The sequence below is a fragment of the Delphinapterus leucas genome, chromosome 19, assembly GCF_059928025.1.
Source record: "Delphinapterus leucas isolate spDelLeu-1000000601 "Yukka" chromosome 19, BTC_Dleu_Yukka2, whole genome shotgun sequence".
NCBI classification, from domain to species: Eukaryota; Metazoa; Chordata; class Mammalia; order Artiodactyla; family Monodontidae; genus Delphinapterus; species Delphinapterus leucas.
In genome coordinates, this window is record NC_143147.1 from 22469869 (window position 1) to 22485966 (window position 16098).

The 16098-nt window shown below is 51.6% G+C and overlaps 1 protein-coding gene across 20 annotated transcripts in view; it reads left to right on the top strand.

The window, feature by feature from the left end:
• MYO18A (myosin XVIIIA) overlaps window positions 1-16098 on the top strand; it is a 95194-nt gene continuing 79096 nt past the window's right edge. For 7 of the 20 annotated variants that reach the window (XR_016388896.1, XM_089900670.1, XM_089900676.1 and 4 more), the window contains exons 1-2: window positions 2386-2591; window positions 10444-11521. Coding sequence is in view for 19 of the 20 variants with exons in the window: in XM_089900670.1 (XP_089756796.1) it covers window positions 10523-11521 (999 nt within the window). In the remaining variant the exon portion in view is untranslated. Of the gene's footprint in view, window positions 111-530; window positions 929-1990; window positions 2358-2383; window positions 2649-10443; window positions 11522-16098 lie in introns of those variants that run through there. The other 13 variants (XM_089900685.1, XM_089900681.1, XM_089900684.1 and 10 more) reach the window with 7 other exon arrangements.

Consider the following 16098-nt stretch of genomic DNA (forward strand, 5'->3'; position numbering starts at 1 on the left):
CGGGGGGCGGCGCTGCGCTGCGCCGTGCTGCGCTCCTGCCCGGACCGGGCCGGGGCCGCTGGATGCCGCGTCTTCGCTCTTGCTGCCTGCCGGGCGGGCTCCGGCGGCCGGTGAGTGCGGGGCGGCGGGGATGGCCGCTCGGTAGCGGGCCGGGCCCGGGGTGGGGGTGAGGGGGGCGGCGGGGCGGGCTCGGGCCGGGAAGGCGGGCGGGCGGCGGGGCCCGCCGGCTCCTCCTCCTCCCCTGTCCCCTGGAAGCGGCGGCCCGGACTCCCGGCTCCGGTCCCTGGCCGTGCCGCGCAGCTCGGCGCCGGGACGCGGGGCCGACCGGGAGGCGGGCGGGAGGGCGAGCTCCGGCCCCTTTTGCCACCTCGAGGGGCGGGGGGAGGCCGGACAGGGTGGCCTTCAGTTTTGGGGGGGCGTTCGGGGCTCGGGGGAGCCCAGGTGGCCCCGAGCTGCGGGGTGGAGGCTGCAGCCCGGGGGGTAGGGGGCTTCTCGAGGCCAGGCCCAGGCCCCCCAGACAGACTGACGGACCGAGGCTCTGAGGAAGGCAGCGGGGAAGGCGAGCACCTCCACCGAGTCCTTTATCCCTCCCAGCGGCCTTCACCCTTTCATTGCCAGGCCGACACCGGACTCCTCTCAAAGGAGCAGCTGCCAGACAGCTGGCAAAACAATGGAGACCCTGCTTCCCTGGGCCCCCTCCCCTTGGGGCAGAAGACGGGGGGCGGGTGGGTGAACGGTAGGCTTTGGGGATTAGGGCGTGCCAGCTGTCCCCTGCGAATGGCTGCTCACCTCACCTCTCCCTGCCAAGGGGTGGGGTGCGTGTGGGAAGGTTGGACTATCTGCCCCAGGCCTCTGGGAGAGACTGCCCTGATGCCCCGCCCTGCGAACCTGTCATGCCAGTTGCTTCGCCAATGGGAAGGGGGAGATGGTAAGGTTCGCTGCCCCCCACCCCCTTGTTGGGGGTGCCGCTGGTACCAAGCCTGGTGAGGAGTGGGTCCTGTTCCTGGCTGAGATAAGGCCTGCAGGGACACACCGCACATTGGAGCTTTGTTTGGGGGTAGGGGTGCAGTGGGGGATGGCGGTGTCACCCTGTTGCAAGGCATGTGTGTCCTGCTGATTAGTTGGAAAGGCTGCCGGCCAGAATGAGCTGGCGGGGAGCGTGAGGATGGGGGAGGCTGCCAGTTCGTTTTTTAAGCGGTACTCCTTTTGCCTGGTCCCTTGGCCAATGGGGCATGTGTTTGGCAGTGTCCTCATGGTTTGTGTTTGTGTAGGGAGGCCTGGGATGGTGCTTCCTGGGAAGAGCTTTCCTGCCTAGGGCCTTCCTGCCCTCAGATGGTCCCCCCAAATTATGGAATTGGATTCCCTCCCCTCTTCACCTTGCCAATGATTTATGTAGGTTCGTTTTGTCTGTTGGAGTGCCTAGCATGTCTGTGGCTGAGGAGGCCTAGTAAATCCTCCATGGAGAGCGAATGGTGCCGAGTGTGTCTGCACTGCGGCCATGCTGGAAGGGATGGAAGGTTGTCTAGGTGATTAAGAGCAAGAACACCTTAGCAAGACATTGAACCTAGAGGTTCAAGCTGCCTTTCCATGTGCTTACCAGGTCTGGAGCCCTTTTCTTGGGCTGGTTGGTATCCTGTTGTCATGGCAATGGAGTTGGCCTTGCCTCATGTTCCCCACCCTATTAGCTCAGGGGCTACTTTCTAGTTGGAGATATTGAAAATTGCTCTCTTGAGGTCTCTGGTTTCCGGACAGACCTCACTGGGTCTTTGTCAGTGGCCTGCCCTCTGTCCTTTTGTGATGAGGACTTTCCAGGAAGCATCCTCCTGGTTGCTGGACATGACTGGTTATATATAGCTTTGGGTGGAGGTGTGCTTGTACATTTGGGGTTGGGAACATTGGAGTTGGGGCCTCAATTCCAGGAAGATGATGGGGGAAGCTATTGTGTTGGGGGGTTAGGGGAATGAGAAGCATCACAGGTGGGAGTGGAGGGTGGGTGAGGAATGGGTAGAATGCTGATGGTCACTTCCTGTGGGAGCTTTGAGCTTTGAACAGTCGATGACCTGGCACCTGGCAGCTCTGAATATCTAGTTTGTTTACTCCTGTCTCCTGGCCTGACTCAGGTGCCAGGGTGTGTGTCCCAGGGCTTCCTCTCACGATCCAGGCTCTCCTCAGAAACCTTCAGGTGGATTGTGCCCTTCCTGACTCCTGCCTGGTCCCTCAACCTCACTGCCTGGCAGTCTGGGCAGCCAGCCTGTTGGCTGGAGACCACTTCACTGGCCTAGCTTGAGGCTGTTCATTGAGGGGTGCATGTGTCTTCAGAAGCTGGGCCTGAAAACTCCAGGGTCCCCCAGTGGCAGGTACCTGAAGGTTGACTGGGAGGGGCAAAAGTGGGGCTTGTGTGAAAGGAAGAATCCACCCTCTTAGGTGGAGCAGGGAGTTGTTGGAACTCAGGAAGGCTTGATTCAGACTTGCTGTGTCACAGATCTCCAGGGCAGCAGGGCTGTTCTTACTCCTTCTCAACCAGAGGTCTGTCCCCAGCCAGACCTCCTTCACCTGGAGTGGATACCACAGACTGGAGCCAGAGCATCCACGTGAGCAGGGTCCTGTTGGTGGCCCTGAGCCCCAGTCCTAGGCCTCTCCTGGGTGTGGTGGGTAAAGCTGAGGGGCTCTGGCCTGATATAGTTTAAAGGTTTGAGGGGTTGGGAGGGCCCAGCCCACCCTGTGCTATGATTAACAGGTTTCCCCAGGACTTGGGTTGGGGGCTTGATGGAGCTTTTAAGTTCTGCTTTGGGTCAGGCCCCGGGGTTCTTTAAGATCTGCTCACTGCACCTCACCCCCCATCACCATTTTCTGAGGCAGCCTGAATTAGAGGGTGGGGTGGTGCAGTAGTGGGAACTGGATTGGGAAGGGTGGGGAGCAGACTTGGAAACCCCCGCACCCTCCGCCCCTCACTTTCCTGCCCTTTTTCTTGAGGTAGGAATTGTGTGGCTTGTAAATTATCCACATTCCCTTGACGTTTCAAATAGTTTACAGTCAGGCAGCAGTTTAAATTGTGGACTGAGGATTTTACAGGGCCCAGGGCCCTTTCTCGCAGCCAGGTACTTTATAGTCACTTACAAGGAATTATTTTTGTTATTCTCTAGTATTCAGAGATGTTGGATGATGGGCTGTAGGTCACACAGCAAATCAGAGGGAGAGCGGGATTAGAACCTCAAGTTTGTGGTTGAGCAGAATACCTCTTCAGCGAAACCCAAGTCTGAAGTCTCAGGCCCATGGAGATTTTAGAGTTGAAAAAGCTGAGGTCTAGAGAGAGGACGGGACTTGCTCAAGGTCACACAGGAGGTGGGGTGTTGGGGTGTTAGCTGAGCTTAGCGCCCAGCGGGCTGCGGCAGGCCCCGCGGGGGGCCAAGGAGGTGCATCTGGAAGAGCCGCCGGGGACCTGGCCGGGCTTCTGGCACGTCTCCCGCTCTCGTTTCTCCCGGGGCCTGCGGGATTGTTGCGTTCCAGGGGAGACGGTATCGCAGCGGAGGCGCCGCGGGGCTGCGTCTGCGCCGGCCCGGCTGCCTGGAGGTGCCGAGGGCCGAGGGTTCCCGGCGCTGCGGCGGGCAGGGCAGGGAGCCGGCTGCCGGGCGGCCGGGCCGGCTGATGTCATGTGAGAAGCGTGCAGACGGAGTGAGCGAGCACACCTGGAGCCAGAGAAGCTCCATGTGACCTGGCAGTGAGTCATGGGCCGCGGCGGGGCTCAGCAGGACCAACGGCAAGAAGCTTCACGGCGGCGGCGACAGGCGTCACCCAGCGCTGCCTGGGCCGGGCGAGCCCCCCTGGGCCACGCGTGCAATTCCTCGGTCCGGGCGGGCGGGCGGGCGAGCGCCCCATCAAGGCCTCGGGGCGGTAGGAAACGGCCGCTCAGGGAGGTCAGAGGCCAAGGGAGAGAGGCCGGCTCTCTTGGGAAAGTATTTCCTTTGTATTTATTTATGAGTGTGGTCGAGGGTGGGAGGACTGGCCTTTTTAAGTATACACCCACAGCAGCCAAGTCTGGGCGCCCTTTTCTTGGGATTCTAATGTTATAGTTTCCATTTCCTGGGGTTTCTACTTTGCCAGCTGCAGGGTGACCCATTTAAATCTGTCCCCACTTAAAGCCACAAGACACTAGTGAGATCTATTTTAACCAAGTCCCCCAAGTCACTGAAACATTTTCAAAGCATGAGATGGCCAGCTTTGAACTTGTCGTTGCAAACCGGTTTACAGCTTTAATGCCAAATGGATTGCTTATTACTTTGTCGCACCTTCCTTTTTTCTTCTTTGATCTTTAAAATCACAAAAGTAACATGCTAAAAAAAGGTTTTTTCTGTAGCAAGTCTATGAGGTAGAAAGCTGAAGTGTTACCCCTCTTTGCCATTATTCCACAGAGAAAAATCACTGATATATTTGTGTAACAGATCTTTCCAGACTATTTTTTAAAAGCTTGTTATGAATATTTTATATATTATGTATTTATAGTTTAATACTTATATGTTATATAAATAGATGTGTGTGTGTGTGTGTGTGGTACGCGGGCCTCTTACTGCTGTGGCCTCTCCCGTTGCGGAGCACAGGCTCCGGACGCGCAGTCTCAGCGGCCATGGCTCACGGGCCCAGCCGCTCCGCGGCATGTGGGATCTTCCCGGACCGGGGCACAAACCCGTGTCCCCTGCATCATCAGGCGGACTCTCAACCACTGCACCACCAGGGAAGCCCCTACCTCATTCTTTTAAATAACTGCTAAGTTCTATGATTTAGCCACTCCCCTAGTGATGGACATTTATAGAGACAGAATTTTGCTATTATGAAACAGCAAAGATTAGCCATGTTTATTGTGCTGCAAAGATTAGCCATGTTTATTGTGTGAATATATCTATAGATGTCCTATAAATGGAATGGCCCTGTCAAAGAATATGTACCTTTAAATATTTTCGTAGATACCACACACTTGCCCTCCTTTTATCAACTTATATTCCCAGCAACACATTTGGGACACCCTGCTTCTCATCCTCTGATTGATTGATGTTAGCTTGGTAGTTTTTACTAAACTGCTAAATGAATGCAGTATACCTCTGTTTTATTTCACACAGCTGTGACTATTACTCAGGCTGAATACCTGTTCATGTTTGTTGGCCATTTGTATTTCTGCATCTATGAATTGCCTGTCCTTATCTTGGCAGTAGTTATATGGGGCCTCTGGACTCGAGCCAGTGTGATCCAGCTTGGCCATGTGCTCACTGGATTGCCTTCACTTCTTTGGGCTTTACTTTCCATATACAAAGGTTCTGTAGAGCATTAAGATTGTATGTCTAGACTTATTTTTGTCATGTGTGTGCTGATAGTCATTTGTTTCCTTTATTATCCTCTCTACCATCCCATTAAATGGCATGAATGTGCCTTGCTACCACTAGGTACCATTCTTGAGGACTTAGTTTGGTCTAGGCATTGTATGAAGGGCATATATACATATTTCATTTAATTCCCATGCCTTATGTGGTAGGCACTATTATTTCCATTAAAAAAATGGGAAAATAGAGGCACAGAGGCTTTAAGTGACTTGCCCAAGATTGCATCGCTGTTAACCCGAATTTGTTTTCAGCTTTGTTACCTGACATCTGAAGCCTAAACTCTTTCATGGGTTTTATTTATCTTTATATCCCCTACATTTAGTAGGTGCTTGATAAATACATACTTATCCCAACATTTTATCACAAGGATCTGCAAACATTTAGAAAAGTTAGAGTTTTACAGTGAACACCCCATCTCCTAGACTCTACAGTGAACACTTTACTATCCTTGTTTATCACATCTTTATCCCTTGATCCAACCCTCAAGGCATCTTATATTTTTGATGCATCTCAGAGTAAATTGCAGACACCAGTATACGTTACCCCCAATACATTAGCGTACATATCATTAACTAGAGTTCGATATTTGTTTACTGTTCTTTTCTTCTTTTGAGTGAATATTTCATACAATGAAATGCACTAATCTTATGTGCACTGTTTGATGACAATTGACAAAATGTATACATGTGTCAACCCAAACCCTTATCAAGATATGTAACATGAACATTACCCCGGAAGGTTCCCTCATGCCCTTTATCAGGTAATCCCCACTCCCACTCCACCCCCACTTCCCAGAGGTAACCACTGTTCTGATTTTTTTTCACCATGGGTTACTTTTGCCTATACTAGAAATTCATATAAAAAGTACCATACCAGTATGTCGAAGTCTTCTTTTACAGTCACTTAACAGATGTTTTTGAGATCCATCCCTATTGTGTGTATCAGTAGTAGTTTCCTTTTTATTGCTGAGTAGTATCCCATGATATGAATATGTAAATTGTTTCTCCTGTTGATGAATTGATAGGTGCATACTTGAATTGAAAGGTCCTTGCCCTCAAAATGCTTTCTGTCTTAAAGTAATAAAGCAGCTGAGTTGACTGATTCAGTGGTACTTTGCTTTGATTTGGGGGATAGTAGGGTCAAGATGATTTAGGTACGTACCCTAATTTACACACAGACCTTCCCCCCACTTAAAATTAGGAAAGGCCTCCTGGAGTAGGGTGAGGGGTGAAAGGCAGAGAAGGAGGTCAGAAAAACTGTAAGGTTACCTTCGGTGGGGGGGTAAGAGACGAAGGGGAGGCAGGTAGAAACTGCAGCTTGGAATGGGAGTGGGGAGGTAGTGATTGCTGCTGGAGACTTTGGACCTAAGGACAGGAGATGCGGGAAAGTCCAAGGTCCACAGGAAGTTGACAGGGCCCAGGTCTCTGGTGAATTGGGCTCTGAGATGCATAGGAGCAGCTGCAGCTATACTGCAGGTCTGACCCTGGAGGGGCAGGTTGCAGGTAGCTCTAGACATGTGGCACAGGAGAGAACCCAGGCCACAGCCAGGCCTGGCAATTGTAGGGACAACAGTGGGGAAGGGGTACCTTGTGAGCTGTGTAGATAACAGTGGCAGGACAGGGCTGATGAGGGAAGGGCTGAAATGGACCTAGTCTCCAAAAGCCCCAGGGTTGGGATGAGAGGGGTGACTTTGGTAGAAAGTTAATAAATAACTTATGTCCACAAGAGACTTAAATATTTGGAATTTTATAGCTAGAAGAGACCTAGATCATCTAGTCCAACCTTGAGCAAAGTGACAGGCTCAAGGTCCCCTAGCGCTTTGTTGGCAGATCCAGGCCTAGATACCAGATCTTCTAACATTTCCTGCCAGCGCTATCCCCCTGTGCTGCTGCTGTGACTGTCTGTCGTTTCTGCCTGATGCAATGCTAGTGAGGGACAAGCTTTTGCCAAGACAGCCCAAAGATTCTAGAATTCTGGGGGCTTTGTACCATTGATACTGCTCAGATATGTAGTCCCCAGCAAAGAGCCAGCACTGGGTAAGGACTGCAGAGTGAGAATTGGAGACCGTAAAAGGTGTCTTGGTGGGATAGCATTGTAGGCGGTTTGGTTCTCTGTGGTTGGGCTGAGGCTGAGATACTGGTTTGTTCCCTCCAAGTCCCCAAGGTGGGTTTCTCTCTTCATTTCCCCCACATGTCCCCCTGGAGCCATCTTCTAAACTAGCCTTTTAAGAGAGTGCAGGTAGTGATGGGCAAGAGGTAAGGTGAGCAGTGACCAACCAAAGATCCTGCATCCTAGCATATGGTAGGTCTGTCCATACCCCCATCAGCGTTCAGGAGGAGAGGGAGAGACCCCCTATATTAAAGTAGAGCCCTGAAGAGAGGATGCCTGTTGCCAGGCTCCCCTTCACCCTGAATCAGTCCAGGCTCAGCTAGCCGAGGCTGTCCCTGGCTTTGCACTTCTTGGGCCCTAGATTTTCTGTCTTCCCACTCCCAGGTACTGTGCTTGGAACATTAAGAACTAAAAAGTTCAGAGGGAACTTTGTTTTACCAGGTAGGAACGGAGGTCAGAGGGGGAGAGGGGTGCCTGCTAGGTCCACAGGGAACCAATGACTGGGCCAGATTTCCTACCTCTTTGGATATGCTCTATAACTCAAGAGTTCTCTAGAACTGTACTGCCCGATCCAATAGCCGCAAGCACAGGGCTGTTGAATACTTGAAATGTGGTTTGTCTGAATTGAGATGTGCTCCAGGTGTTAAATGTGCACTGGATTTCGAAGACTTAATACGGAAAAGAGAATGTAAAATATCTCAATATTTTTTACATAGGTTACATGTTGAGATGACAATATTTTGGATATCTACATTAATAAAGTATATTGTTAAAGTTAATTTTAACCATTTCTTTTTACCTTTTTTAATATGGCTGCTAGAAAATTTACAATTCCATATATGACTTGAATTATATTTCTTGTGGACAGCGCTGCTCTAGAAAGGATACTCTGATCTCTCAGGGGCCACATGGGTCAGGGTGCTGGGCAGGGGGAAAGCAGTTAGCCAGTACCCCAGGGCCCTTGGGCACTTCTGGCCTTGATGCCTTCCTAGGCGTTGTACCTGGGCTGGGGGTCCTTCTCAGTAGAATCGGGGGGCCTGGAATGCCCTGCTTGGTTGTGGCAGTGGGGTACACAGAGAGGAAAGGCCTCTCCAGGGCTTGGCAAGAGCTCGCTGCTGCAAGGGGTAAGCTTGTAGGTCTTGTGTCTAGAACTCAGAGCGGGAGGCCTTCATGGAGAAAGAAAAAAGTACATTTAATTTCTAATTAGGTGGTACAGCCTCCTTCTTGTTCCCTGCTGGTTAGAACAAGGAAGGCTCTCTCAACTCCACCCCACCAGGTTTTTCTCCATCCTGTCCCCAGATGGGTGTGCCTAGGGGTGGGAGTAGGTTGGCGCCCTAGGCGCATAAGCCCTGGAGCTGGGGTTTTCTCTCAGGCTGCCACGACTTTCTTCCTGAGGCTATATTTAGGTGTTGGTCTGGGGAAAAGGATGTGAGCTTTTCAGGATCCTGTTTATCCAGCAGACCCCACGCCCACCCCCACCTTGCAGCTGTCTGTCCTCTATTCAGTCTGGAACTTCCCCTTACCTCCCTCCCTGCTTCACTTTGGGCACCCAGGCCCTAGAAAGAAAACAACATTTGCCATTGAATCCTGCAGTCGCCGCCTACTAGCTGTGTGACAACTAACATATACTTAATTTTCTGAGCCCTGTTTTCTCATTTGTAAAGTAGAGATAATGATACCTACCTTGCAGGGATGTTGTGAGGTTCAAATGAGATAGTGTGTGTAAAGTGCCTGGCATTATGCCTGGTGAGTGGCAGTCATTAAATAAGTGTTAGTTCTTTGAGATCTTCTGTCAGGCAGTGGCTAAGGCTGCTGCTCTAGGGATAGCAGGTTTAGGAAAGAGCACAGTAGCATGTGATACCTATTGCCTTAATGGACATTGGCTATGGGGAGGTGATGGTGCACAGAGTCCATTTCCTTTTTCCTTTGTGTTTGAATCTTTTTTTAAAAATATTCATTTATCTATTTATTTTATTTTTGGTTGTGTTGGATCTTAGTTGTGGCACGCAGGCTTCTCTCTAGTTGTGTCATGTGGGCTCAGTAGTTGCGGCGCATGGGCTTAGTTGCCCCGCAGCACGCGTGATCTTAGTTCACCGACCGAACCCGCGTCCCCTGCATTGGAAGGTGGATTCTTTTTTTTTAATTTAAAAAAAAATTATTTATTTAATTTTAGCTGCGTTGGGTCTTCGTTGCTGTGTGCGGGCTTTTCTTCTCTAGTTGCGGTGAGCGGGGGCTACTCTTCGTTGTGGTGTGTGGGCTTCTCATTGCAGTGGCTTTTCTTTTTTTTTTCTTAAATATTTTTATTTACTTATTTGGTTGCGTCTGGTCTTAGTTGTGGCAGGCAGGCTCCTTTGTTGCGGCTCGCGCGGTGGCTTCTCTTGTGGAGCACGGGCTCTAGGCACGCGGGCTCTAGAGCGCAGGCTCAGTCGTTGTGGTGCACGGGCTTAGTTGCATGTGGGATCTTCCCAGACCAGGGCTCAAACCCGTGTCCCCTGCATTGGCAGGTGGATTCTTAACCACTGCACCACCAGGGAAGCCCTGGAAGGTGGATTCTTAACCACTGGACCACCAGGGAAGTCCCTTGCATTTGAATCTTAAGTCAGATCCCAAGTTGGCTTGATGGCATCCTCTAACCAGGAGGTTAGATCTCCCAGATGCCACCACCATGCACACCTAAGCCTGGGTCTTTCAGGGATTACAGGAAATGACAGACTTTGGAGTCTGGGCTTTTATAAACTGATCTAAACCTCGTTTCCATATTTGTAAAATGGGGGTAATGACAGACCTACCCGTAGCAGTGTTGTGAAGATTACCTTAATTGAGACAGTACCGTGTAAAACAGAGCACCTGGCACATAACTGGCACTCAGTGAGGGAAAGCTGTGCTCATTAGTTGGCCGTGTCTGGATTGGAGACACAGAAAGAGGCTCTGCTCAAATAACCTTTCTCTCTGTTTCTGTTTGCAGCGGCAAGGTGGGGCACGAAGGCCCTGTGCTGAGCACCCGTAGTCCTCTGGGGTGCCACCCCTAAAAATAGCACCCCACCATGTTTAACCTAATGAAGAAAGACAAGGACAAGGATGGCACGCGGAAGGAGAAGAAGGAGAAAAAGGAGAAGAAGGAGCGGATGTCAGCGGCGGAGCTGCGGAGCCTGGAAGAGATGAGCCTGAGGCGTGGCTTCTTCAACCTGAACCGCTCCTCCAAGCGTGACTCGAAGACACGCTTGGAAATCTCCAACCCCATCCCCATCAAGGTGGCCAGCAGCTCCGACCTGCACCTGACTGACATCGACTCCGACAGCAACAGGGGCAGTGTCATCCTGGACTCGGGCCACCTGAGCACAGCCAGCTCCAGCGATGACCTCAAGGGTGAGGAAGGCAGCTTACGGGGCTCGGTGCTGCAGCGGGCAGCCAAGTTCGGCTCCCTGGCCAAGCAGAACTCACAGATGATTGTCAAGCGCTTCTCCTTCTCCCAGCGCAGCCGGGATGAGAGCGCCTCAGAAACGTCCACCCCCTCAGAGCACTCTGCCGCCCCGTCTCCTCAGGTGGAGGTGAGGACCCTAGAGGGACAGCTGATGCAGCACCCCGGCCCAGGCATCCCTCGACCAGGACCTCGGTCCCGAGCCCCTGAGCTGGTGACTAAAAGGTTCCCGGCTGACCTGCGCTTGCCCCCCGTGGTGCCCCCGCTACCCCCTGCCCTCCGGGAACTGGAACTGCAGCGACGGCCCACGGGGGACTTTGGCTTCTCCCTGCGACGCACAACCATGCTGGATCGGGGCCCTGAGGGCCAGGTCTATCGGCGGGTGGTTCACTTTGCTGAGCCCGGCGCGGGCACCAAGGACCTGGCCCTGGGGCTGGTGCCGGGTGATCGTCTGGTGGAGATTAATGGGCACAACGTGGAGAGCAAGTCCAGGGATGAGATTGTGGAGATGATCCGGCAGTCTGGGGACGGCGTGCAGCTCAAGGTGCAGCCCATCCCGGAGCTCAGCGAGCTGAGTCGGAGCTGGCTGCGGAGCAGCGAGGGACCCCGCAGGGAGCCAGCCCATGTGAGTGTTGGCCTGGGCAGCCGGGGGCAAGCAGGGATTGGGGATGTTGGCATCTCCTGCGACTGTACCTGGGTGGATGATTGGGGTACCCAGGAGCTACCGTCAGAGCCTAGTGAGGGTGTGACCTGTGAAGCCGTGCCACTCCTTGGGCTCTGGGATGACTTACCTGGCCTGTGGGGAGGAGTGACCTCAGAAGGTGTGATACACAGCGATACAAGCTTTATGATACCCTGGTGGGCTAATATGTCCTGAGCCCTGAATTGGGGCATGGGGGCTAACATGTGCCACTTCCAGATGTGAGAGCCACTCTGGGCTACTACTGGTCCAGACTGGTATCTGGACTAAAATATAGGATTTCCATTATTTAGATATTGGAGGTGAAAAAAAGATAAATTATTTTAAATCAGGGCTCACATTGGTAGCTCCTGGGGAGATGACCTCAGGCCTCCTTTTACCCCTGAGTGACTGAGGAGCTGAATACCAGGTAAGGTTGCAGAGATAATCAGTGGCCAGATCATAGAAGACCTTGTAAATAATGGTAGGAGTTCAGATTTTATCCCAGTGAAACGGGACCATTGTAGGGTGTTCAGCAGGGGAGTGACTGGATCTGATTTATAAAGATCACTCGGGCTCCAAGAGTCTTTATTATCTCTTGGAAGAAGAAAAAGCACGGCCCTGGAAAGGCAAGAGGGATCAGGCCTACACAGATAGTATGACCTGACTGTCCCTGAGATCCCAACTCTTATCCTGCCCACACAAAACAGCAGTGGAAGGGGGTGACATAGGAGCAGAAGAGACTGAGATTAGATGTATGAGCAGGTCTCTAAGGGGATGGAGATCTCTAACCCCAGGGGACTTTTGATAGGGTGGCTACATATCAGTTTGGAGTGTTCTGCCTAGAGACAGTCTAGGAGGGACAAGTTGGCCTCTAGCCATCCCTTTGTCCTGGCTGTGGGTTTTAGGATCGTTCGGATCTGGTCCCTGCAGCCTGACCACTGCATAGCCTGGCCAGGACCTTTCAGCACTAAGTGACCAGCCAGATGTGTCAAAGTCAGAAGTGGGAGGAAATGCTAAGGAAGCAAGCAGAGTCCTGGTCCTGGCTTTCTCCTGGGGAGGGGAAGTGGAAGCTCAGATGGCTGTTCAGCCTGGCAGCATCTCGGGCCCGGGGGGCCTGGGAGCGGCAGGGTTAGGCTCTGGCGGGAAGCACTGGAGCTGGGTTCCCGGCCTTCCTTTACCCTGGGGCTGGTGGGGTCAGGCAGCTTTGCTAGTCAGGAAAGGGTAGTGAGTGGAAGGGAGCCTGTTGTGGAATCCAGGGGAAGACCTGCACTCATTTATTCCGGAAGCACACATCAGGCACCTACTATGTGTTAGCCATCAGGCTAGACTGAACTCAGGGAAGTGCAACTTAGAGGGAGTAGTCTTTATTTCAGAACCAAAAATCATACCATGTTGCCATGTCTGTCTGCTTTCTACCAGGCTAACAGATGGAACTCTCTTCTTCTTAAAGAATGAATCTCCCCTGGGGGATTGTTGCCAGCTCCCTGTTGAACCACAGCACAGGCCTCTGTGGGGCCCTGGGCCTGGCATCTCGGATGCTGTTTAGTTTTGTCTTTACAGCACAGGGATCATCCTGGTATCTCCTATTTCCCAGCCACTCTCCCTTCCCAGCTAGCTGCTGCTACCTCATCCCTGGGGAAGTGGATGGCTTAGCTTTGGAGGCCCTGGTGGATTCCACATTACAGCAGGTATCCCTGAAATGCTGGCTTGTTCTCGTCCCTGTGGGGCAAACCCATCTGGTGGCCAGAGGACGTCTTTGTCCACCTGAGGGATCGGGCAGGGGACGTAGTAGAAAGCGCCATCCTCGTGAGTCTCCTAGAGCTCTCTGACAGGTTAAGAGAAGCCCTGTATCTTTTCCTACCTGGGTAGGTGGTGGGGACTCAGGCCACAGCAGAGGGGAGTGGAATGAGCCCAGCATTCCAGCTTCCTGGGACAGACCCCGGAGCGGGTGTGGGAGTGCTGCAGCCTCTTCTGCGGCTCTCATCCTCTATCTCCTCCTCTTCCTCCTGCTCCTTTTTTTGGCAGCAGTTCTAATCCCAGTTCCATGCCAAGAAAAGAGTCTTCCCGCCTCCTCCAGGCTGCTGGGTGGGGCACCCTGACAACTCCAGCCCCATGGGTACAGCTCCTGGCGGCCACCCTGCCCATCAGGCCATCCATCAACTGTGTCCACACGTTGCCTGTCCCCAGGGAGCTCTGAGGGAGCTGGTTAGCCATCTGTTCTCTTTCGGCACACAGATGGGGGCCAGGCCCCATGGCTTTTTCCGTGGCCTCTTCAGAAGGCCCCAGGGAGAGACAGCCCCTTGGGTTTCCTTCGCACATGGTGTGTGTCCAGAATGCTTGGCTCACACCTTCTTCGTGTATCCCTGTGGCTGCTAGACAGGCTTCCACTGGGAGCAGGGGTGAGCTACGGTAGTAAGATAGACTTGGGGCCTGATAGGAACCACTCAGCTGGCCTGAGAGAAGCAACTCTTCTGCGTCTTTTCTTCCGCTCACCTATCTATCAAACAGACATTTGTTGAGCACTTTCTGTGCGCTAGGTCCTGGGGTCCAGCAGTGAGCAGCACATACCCCCAGCCCCAAGGAACTCATAGTGTGGTGGGAGGGATGGTCAAGTGGCAGACAAGGGCAATGCCATTTGAGAAACTCAGTGACAGGGGCCAGGACACGGCCCTAGGGAGCACAGAAGAGGGACTTCTAGGACAGCCTTGGGAATGAGTCAGGGAGGACTGACATCTGGGTGGGAGATGAGTGTCAGGGAGACGAGAGGAGGAAGAGGAAGGCTGTAAGACACATGTCAAGGTCTAGAGGTTGGAGAGAATGACACATCTGGGGAATAAGACTGGGGGACAGTGTGGGGACATTATTGAGAGAAGCAGCAGGAGAAGCAAGCAGGGGCAGGTCACGAAGGCCCTTGTGAGTCACGCTAGGGAATGTGAACTTTAACCCAAGGGCAATGAAGCAATTTAATTAGGGAGTGTTGGGAACAGGTTTTTGAAAAATCTCTGCGTATGGAGAATGCTTTCAGATGTAGCAAGGATAGCTGTGGGGAGAATAGTGAGGGAGCTGTTGTAATCTCAGTAGGATGGATGGAGGCGTGAACTTGGGTAGAAGCAGTGGAGATGGAGAGATGTATCAGATGGGAGCAACTGAGGTAGGCTCTGTTGTCTTTTTTATTTTATTTCAGCTTTTTAAAAATTAAAATATAGTTGATTTACAATGTTGTGTTACTTTCTGGTGTACAGCAAAGTGATTCAGTTTTATATATGTATATAAAATATATATTTTTTCAGATTCTTTTCTATTATAGTTCATTACAAGATATTGAATATAGTTCCTTGTGCTATATAGTAGGACCTTGTTGTTTATCTATTTTATATATAGTAGTTTGTATCTGCTAATCCCAAACTCCTAATTTATCCTTCTCCCTCCATTTCTCCTTTGGTAACCATAAGTTTGTTTTCTATGTCTGTGAGTCTATTTCTGTTCTTTTTTCAAAATTAGTTAATTAATTAATTAATTAATTATTTTTTGGCTGTGTCGGGTCTTCATTGCTGCACACGGGCTTTCTCTAGTTGTGGCGAGCGGGGGCTACTCTTCGTTGCGGTGCGCCGGCTTCTCATTGAGGTGGCTTCTCTTGTGGAGCACGGGCTCTAGGTGCACGGGGCTTCAGTAGTTGTGGCACATGGGCTCTACAGCACAGGCTCAGTAGTTGTGGTGCACGGCTTAGTTGCTCCGTGGCATGTGGGATCTTCCCGGACCAGGGCTCGAACCCATGTCCCCTGCATTGGCAGGCAGATTCTTAACCACTGTGCCACCAGGGAAGTCCCAGTTTCTGTTCTGTAAATAAATTCATTTGTATCATTTTTTTATATTCCACATATAAGTGATAGCATAGGATATTTGTCTTTCTCTGACTTTCTTCACTTAGTATGATAATCTCTAGGTCCATCCATGTTGCTGCAAATGGCATTATTTCATTCTTTTTTATGGCTGAGTAATATTCCACTGTGTATATATACCACATCTTCTTTATCCATTCATCTGTCCAGGTCTTGGCTATTGCAAATAGTGCTGCTATGAACACTGGGGTGCATTGTAGTCTTGTTGATTGGTTGGTGTGGGAGAAGGAAGAGAAGAGGGGTCAAGCGTGACTGCCAGGTTTAGGAGAAGATGCTACGTTCTTTCCTTGGCTCCTCAGGGAAAATGTTCTAGGGACATCTGTTTTGGGATCAATTACCCTTAAGTTTTCTAAAGGCAAAGAGTTCCTTGCGTTGGCGAGATTGAGGGAGGTGTTGGTAACGATGAGGGTCTTAAAACCCCAGTTGGTTCAGAATTCCTTCCTCCAGGTCCATGAGTCTGAGTGGAAAAGTCAATAACCATTAAGAAGGGGTAGAAGCCTGGCCGGGACTAGGACCTGGGAGAGGGGAGAGCGGTCCCTTCTGTTTGTATCCTCAGTGGGCCCTTCACGGGGGACAAATGTGTTGTCTGGGAATGTAAGATGTTTCTAATGAGCTCAGAAA